This window comes from Dunckerocampus dactyliophorus, chromosome 3 (assembly GCF_027744805.1).
Source record: "Dunckerocampus dactyliophorus isolate RoL2022-P2 chromosome 3, RoL_Ddac_1.1, whole genome shotgun sequence".
In the NCBI taxonomy this organism is placed as follows: Eukaryota; Metazoa; Chordata; class Actinopteri; order Syngnathiformes; family Syngnathidae; genus Dunckerocampus; species Dunckerocampus dactyliophorus.
The window spans coordinates 30981842-30989772 of record NC_072821.1 but is presented as its reverse complement, the minus strand read 5'-3'; the positions used below and the strand labels follow the sequence as shown (position 1 = coordinate 30989772).

The following is a 7931-nucleotide window of genomic DNA, read 5'->3' as shown; positions in this document are numbered from 1 at the left end:
CTCCTCCATCCCAGTCAGTGCTGCTATGTCCTTGGGCAAGACCTCACCCACATGACCCCCAGGGTCACCCACACATTAATGCTATGCTGACCTATGACCAGGATCTGGTCCCTTGGCGCCACACAATGGCTACCCACTGCTCCAAGAGGATGGGTTGGGGTAAATAAACATATTTATCTTTATTTTCGTTCATATGTCTCCTTTATTAAGCAAACGCAACTTGTGTGTGCTGAGTTAAATGGCTGAAAGGTTGAATGGGCGAAACACCGCCCCCTAGTGTTTCGTTGTAAAACGTGTCATATGTTTCCAGCTCCTCGTCGTCTTTGTTAGGTCGTTCTTCCGACAAACCGAGCGGTCAATCTCCACTCGTTGATGTTCCTGTGCTCCGTAGCGCACCTCCAGCGTGGAGCGGTTCTAGCGGCACCGCGGCGACAGCTCCCTGCGTGGCGGTTTCCGGTGTTCGTCAGTGAGCAGGAGGATGGCGTCTAGTTTCTACCGCATCCCCTCTCCCGCCGCCGGTCCTCCGACCCCCACTAACGCCGAATGTCGTCGGCTCCAGTCCGAAGACTGCAACGGAAAACACCAATAAACAAGCCCGGTAGGTTTTGGCGAATGGCTGTGTGCAGATTATGACCTTTTTTAGCTGTGAGAAGCTCGGCTGCAGCTCTGTGCTCGGTGGAGGCCTAGTTGAGATTCGGGGTCAGTTCTCCACGGAGGCTCGCATCTAACGTTAGACCAGTCAATCTGGCCTTTCATAAAGCGACGATAGCTTTCGGGCGCCGCGTCTGTCACTTTTGGTGTGTGGTAATGAATTGTGTTACTTTTTCTAGTTGTAAATTGAGGAACAAATGTTGCAGATAGACGAAGATTATAATCGTTAGACAAGGGAAGGAGGTGCATTTGTTTCATGTAACTAGCTGTTAGCTGTAGCTAACCAGCCATTAGCTACACACTTGCTACAAACTGGTGTTTTTTTTTAAATCCATATTCGTCTCTACAATTTTTCCGGTGGTGTAAGATCAGTAAAGCCGTGTAAAACAAAGCGTTGTAGTTTATTATGTTTACTACGTGAAGTGGCTAATAAATGGATACATTACATTAAGGTGCCTGACAGTTCAGGAAATAGACTGAGCCCAGCTCTGTTGTGTTATTTGGTGCTTCATAAATATTAGTATAATTATTCTCATGGGGGAGGGAGAAACCCCATTAACGTAATAACACAACATCTGTAGGTATCACATTAGGGTCACATTAGCTAAAATATGTTGAAAACCTGCCTGATGACCTGACATTTTGTGATGTTAGGCTCCTATACTTGTGTCATTACAAACATCCAAGCTTTCTTTTGTACATTACATTGATTATGAGCAATTCACCACCCTTCAATTCTCCAATTTCATGTGTGTCCCTCCAGGTTTCATGTTTATCTTCAAGGACGCGTGCATCCCACAGCGACCCCGTCATCCTGTTCGCCGTTTCACAAACCTAATCAGTCTCTGCTCTGTGCGGCACTATAAACCTCTTCCCAGGCTCTGAATCCTTGTGTGCAAAGTGGAAGGATGACCGAGGCGTGGCAGCAGCAGCAGCAGCAGCATGCGGTGGCACCACCTTCTGTAGTCCACACGCTTCCCCAGACGACGGACAACACTCTGGCCTGCACCGTGTATGGGGTTGTCCTTCAACCAGATCCCTCTTTGCAGCAGCAGCAGCAGCTGGGCCAGCAGCATGTAGTACAATCTCAACAGCCCTCCATGCAGATAGCGCCCGAAAGAGTGCATAAGTGCGGCGCCTGCGGCCTTGACATCTCTCACCTGGCCAACCCGCATGAACACCAGTGCATGGTGACCCAAGACAGGTCCTTCCAGTGCACACAGTGCATGAAGATCTTCAGCCAGGCCACGGACCTCCTGGAGCATCAGTGTGTCCAGGTGGAGCAGAAGCCTTTTGTTTGCGGCGTGTGTAAGATGGGTTTCTCGTTGCTGACTTCTTTGGCCCAGCATCACAACTCCCACGGCAATGGCAACAACCCAATGAAGTGCTCCATTTGTGAAAAAACGTACCGTCCCGGATCTGGAAATGTCACTCCCACTTCGTCTGCAGCCAATCCTCAGCAGCCTTCCACTGGGGAGACATCTGGTGGCGGTGCGGCAATCAGTGCCTCATCACCGCCTGCTTTTGAGGCCTCTGCACCCGATAGGCCGTACAAGTGCTCAGTGTGCCATAAGTCCTTCCGGCATTTGTCAGAGCTGACCCGCCACGAAAGGGTACACACAGGTGAGAAGCCGTACAAATGTGACACATGTGATAAAAGCTTCAGCCAGTCCTCGCATCTGGCGCACCATCAGCGCACGCACAGCTCCGAGCGGCCATACAAGTGCGCGGTGTGTGAGAAGAGCTTTAAGCACCGTTCTCACCTGGTGCGCCACATGTACGCACATTCAGGCGAGCACCTGTTCAAGTGCAATTTGTGCGAAATGCACTTTAAGGAGTCGTCCGAGCTCCTGCACCATCAATGCCAGCCAGAAGGAGAGCGGCCCTTCCGCTGCGGCTCGTGCGGGAAGAGCTTCAAGCGGCCGTCGGACCTGCGGCAGCACGAGCGCACTCATTCCGAGGAGCGACCCTTCCAGTGCGAGGAGTGCCAGATGAGCTTCAAGCAGCAGTACGCTCTTGTACGCCACCGCCGCACTCATAAAAATCCTGCCGACCGCCCGTTCAAGTGTAATCTCTGCGATAAGGGCTTTCTTCAGCCGTCCCACCTGCTTTACCATCAGCAGGTGCACGGTATGGAAAGCTTATTTAAGTGTGCATCTTGCCAGAAGTCTTTTAGCCAATCCGGAGAACTACTGAGGCACAAATGTGGCGGCGAAGTAGAGAAGCCCTACAAGTGCGATGTGTGCGGCAAAGGTTACAAAAAGAACTCGACGCTGCAACGCCACCAAAACACTCACTGCGCAGAGAAGCCGCTGAAATGCTCTCTGTGTGACAAGCGCTTTGTGTCATCCTCAGAGTTTGTCCAGCACCGCTGCGACCCGACCCGCGAGAAACCGCTGAAATGTCCCGACTGCGAGAAACGCTTCAGGTACTCGTCCGAGCTGCAGCGCCACCGCCGCGTCCACACCGGGGAGAAACCGTTCAAGTGCGCGAGCTGCGACAAGAGCTTCAAGCAACGCGAGCACCTGGCCAAGCATCAAAGCGTGCACTCGCGGGAGACGCAGTTTAAGTGCGTGTGGTGTGGCGAGCGGTTTGTCGACCTCGCCGCGCTGCAGGAACACACGGTCCAGCACACGGCCGAGGGTGAGAGTTTCCCGGAAGCGCCCTGCATCCCGTGAACGGTGGGACCCCGCAGGCTTCGGACATCAGCCTCCGCGCTCTCACCCCTTTTTGTAGGATCTAACACGGCCATGAAATATGTTTAACAATTTGTAGTAGCTATCGCGGCCAGACTTCTTTACGTGGAAAAAAAGCAAACCTCAGGATCAGGAATCCGTTACTTAGTTTATAATTGAGGTAAAGACTTCAAGAGCGAAGAAGGCGTGTGATGTAAAGTGTGGGTTATGATCAGTTACCTTTTTTCTGTGGTTGCATGTGAAAGTCTTTTTTTTTTTTTATTGTTTACTCTTGTGGATGGCAAGACAGCTGTTATATATATGTATCGCTCCTGACATCCATGTGCCTTTTTTTTTTTTTAAACAGATCTTATGTTTTATTGATTTCATGTCCAGTATAGCAGTCCCTCCCGTCAGCAGCAGCAGTATCTTTTCACATACTAGACCTTAGGTAGTGTCATCTGTTTGTGCATGACTATTTATCACATTTAGTATCACTGTTGTATTATAAGTTTGTTTATTTAGAAAAACACCATAAGAAGATGAGAAAAAAAACAGTGGATTTGTGAAAACTGTATAGCCTGTGTCCTAAAAAAAACCTATGTGTTATTGCATCTTTGTATTAAAAGAAATGACTAGGTAGCACATACCTATCATGTCATAAGAACACTTGACATGTGCAATAGAACATGCACAATGTAATATTTATGACTACTGATTCATTGCATAGTCTACCCTGTTATTAGAGATTGTGTGTATGCGCTCATGTAAACTGAAAATGTGTAGTGCTTCTGTTATATTGTTTTTTTTTTATTTTTTTCTATTAATAAGCTTGCTGATATTTTGCAAGAACTTAAGTTTCAGTTTGAATTATCACATTTACTCTGACCAGCTTTCAAAACATATTGGTCATTTATAAGAAACTAGCAAATTACAATTAAGTAACGGGACTTAATTCCTCGTCCAGACTTGAGCACATAACCCCAAACGGCCTCAAAGTTTGCAACATATGCATTTGTTAGCACTGAGGAAGAAGTATAAAATATATTCTGTACAACTTTTTGCAGTATATTTAAAGAAAGGGATGCACTATGGTGGATGACGGCAGTTGGTAACCGATGGAGTGTAGTTGTCACACTTTAATTTGGTTTCAAACTCCAAGCGGATGATGAGGCAATAGAAGGTTGGATTTACAGAAATGGATATCGTATAGACTCCTGTTCATACTGTACACATTCATGTAAAATAAACCACATTGAGGAAAACCACAGTGTTCAATGTATTTTTAAGTGTACGGTGGATCCCTGTGCATTCACGATCTGCAATTCTCTGTTTTTGTTAAAAAAAAAACTTTTACATCTTAAATATGCTGTTTTTTTACGCAGAAATTGTAATTTATGAATATGTGAAAATGTACCACTTTAAAAGAAAGCCCCCAATTCTTACATGTTTATGCTTCGTCGATAATGTTTTTTCATCAAGTGTTGAGATTGTCCAATTTGTTCAGCCGTCTTTGAACACACCATAGTTGCTGTGAGGTGCAAAACTGTTTTGTATCTTCAACACGGTGACTGATTCCATGTGGTAATGGAGCATCACACTTATCATTCATGAGTGGTGAGGTACGCTTTCTAATTTGCAGTAGATTAAGGTGACAAGGTGTTGCTCGGTGGCTGTTTTATTGTCCCTCTGTATATTGTAAAAAATAATAATGTACAACACTAATACACACAGGGTGCACTTTGATACATTTGCATGCTAGAACCAATCATCAAACCTTTGTGTTAGCTGACAAAGCAAATTAGTGTATAATATAAAATATCTGTCTTTAAGTGTGAATTATGTTTTTTAGCCTATGCCAAGAGCCAATAAAAAACGAGCTGCGGACCCAAAATGGCCCCCGCGCTGCACGTTGGATAGCCGGCTGTGTCTCACAATACACTAAATACTTAGCGTTAGCATTTGGAGTGCATAAGCGAACGCCCCTACGCATTCGAAATGCTAATTGTATAGCATAATGACGCTCAATAAAAGACACTTACTTACTTCCGGCTAGGAAAAGGAAGTCCCTCCCGAAGTCGTAATCATGAACTCTCCACTGCTGAGGTAGAGTTAAACGTTTGTTAGTGTCAGTGTCAGTGCCGGTGGCTGCTCAGCATCGGTTAGCAGGTAAAGCTAATGTACACGTCGACTGGATGTGATACTTCCTCGACGAGGTTAGTTGGCTAACTTTAGCCCTTCTGTTGATTTCACTTTGGACACATGTTTCTGTCGCAGACGGGTCTGTCCCCCTTGCTTTTTTAAAATAAATTGTTATATCAGCTAGCTAACTAAACGTGTCATGATCCTAAAATCCTGCAAGCATTAATACTACAAACCAGGCGTCATAAAGTCATAGTCTAGCTAAACAAAAGTATTGGTTGCATAATTTTATTCTTGAAAAGAAACCAGTCGGTACCCAGACTAGCAATCCAGCATGGGTCAAGATGCGCTAGGATATTAAATAATGTAAAGAAAATACCTTCTCACATTTATTCATCTGCCGGTGTTGCTAACACAGTGAGAAAAGGAAAAAGTTGTATGTACAGGTAAATACAACCAAACGGTACACAGATCAATCAACTGGTCCTAACAATAGAACATATCACTGAGGTGGTTAGGGCGAGTAATTTTGGTGCCCTTCGTTCAGCTGGTCCGTTGGTCTGCGCCAGTAAGAAGCTGGTCGTGACTACAGTGCCACTGGGCGCGACCAGTGTCTTTAGCGCCCCTAGTGGTAAACAATATATTTTTCTTTAATATTTAAACTCCATGCTACCAATATCGTCCCGATATTGGTATAAAAATGTAATATCGGTCAATATCGGTATCAGTTGCGTGCGGCAGGCAATGTTGCCAACTTGGCGATTTAGTCGATGGAGCTGGCGAGATTCCAACCGCCTTTGACGACATATTTTCTCAAACACGACGAGAAACAAAATCTAGCGACTTTTCTGACATCGTTGGGTAGTTTTATATATGTGAAAGCACGTATTGTTCTGCATTTTCTGTTCTCACTGAGCAGCGGCGGGTGCTGTTAACAGGTCTGCCCCGCCCAAAGGCAGTCACAAGCCATGATGTGGCGCTCTATGCATCTAAAGTGCAAATGGATTGCTATTACATATATTCACCATTAGAGCATGCTACTCACGACCCGCATCTGTCATGTTAATATGAGCCGTAGATTAAACACAGCATCATTTTATTCACTTTTCAATTCTACTAATTTAATTAAAAAAGTTCTCAATTGCCGATGTGTGATGGGAAAACTTTGGGAGGCGCTGGCCGAGATAAAATATTACTTATTTTATTTTGATGAAATGATGGACAATTTTAAATTAACAAATCAAGAATCAAGTTTATTTGTAGTTCTAAACGTAAGTGAGATGTTTTTGCTCACTTTTTTTGTCTCTCCTACAAGAGTATGCTTTTTTCCTTTTTTCCTTCCGGCTGAATACTCAATAAATATAGTGACAAAGTCGCTATGCTGGCAACACTGATCCCTCCTGCTACGTCGTCTTATTCTCGAGCAGACCAGGTGCTTATGAGTTGTGTTAGGAAGCAGAGTTACAATGCCATCTACTGTACAGCGTTGGAACAACAAGCTACATTTACAGACAGTCACATTATAATGCGTCTATGAGAGATTGCAAACAGGTAGTGCCAAATTTATTTGTGGCAGTACATATTGTAGTTGTTTGTAAATGAATGTATGGGAAACATTTCGTTTTTTCTTCCCTTGTGTGCTTGCAGCTGGCAGGTCTTCATCCCAGCTTGCCCCACATCCTACTGCGGGGCATCACACACTCCATCATCGTGGCTCTTTCCGTCTCCACCACAGCTCTCATAGGTCAGCCTGGCACTTCTCATCGGCGCGCACACTCCGCATTAACAAATAGTAAAGCCAGCAAAGCAGTATTGAAGCCACTTATTCTGGACAATCGGTGCACTGCCTTCCAGTACCGGGTCATCCGAAATTCAGCTGAAGGTGAAAGTCTTCACCAACGTGCCGCAAAGCTTGCGATGCCGGGATCCTCAGCGGTCAGCAGCAAGGCTCGGGTGTACACAGATGTCAACACATGGAAGAACAAGGACTACTGGGATTATGATGCACATGTGCCAAACTGGAGGTAGACTGGCTGGCTGCCTGTATTACAGCAAGCCAAACTCTTGTCTCTTATACCATAAGCCTGTAAAGTCAGTGATGTTCCTCTGTGTGCCCAACTTCATTTTCCCCAGCAATCAAGACAAATACAAGCTGGTGCACAAGTTGGGCAGAGGGAAGTACAGTGACGTTTTTGAGGCCATTGATGTAACCAACAACGATAAAGTAGTCGTGAAAATCCTCAAGGTGAGTCTATAAAATTCCATAAAATTGCCATGATGCATGTGCATGGCAATTTTATGGATTCCTCCTCCCGGAAGAGTCCCATAATAATGTGTTTATGAGGAGGGCTAACGGGTAGTGTTAAACTCTGAAACTGGTGTGTGGAATTATTGAGTACTCCGGGGTTCCGGTCAGAGAACACAAAGTCATCAGATGGACTCTGAAGTGTTCACACGCTGCTC

General features: G+C 45.4%; 1 protein-coding gene across 10 annotated transcripts in view; it reads left to right on the top strand.

Annotated features, from left to right (window-relative positions):
- Positions 1-271: 271 nt before the first annotated feature.
- The window catches only part of LOC129179024 (casein kinase II subunit alpha'-like), a 21715-nt gene continuing 14055 nt past the window's right edge, over positions 272-7931 (top strand). For 2 of the 10 annotated variants that reach the window (XM_054771820.1, XM_054771818.1), the window contains exons 1-3: positions 6178-7019; positions 7116-7492; positions 7602-7713. In XM_054771820.1, coding sequence (XP_054627795.1) covers positions 7002-7019; positions 7116-7492; positions 7602-7713 — 507 coding nt within the window. In that variant the 5' untranslated portion in view covers positions 6178-7001. Of the gene's footprint in view, positions 599-1414; positions 4949-5292; positions 5543-6164; positions 7020-7115; positions 7493-7601; positions 7714-7931 lie in introns of those variants that run through there. The other 8 variants (XR_008569876.1, XM_054771823.1, XM_054771822.1 and 5 more) reach the window with 8 other exon arrangements.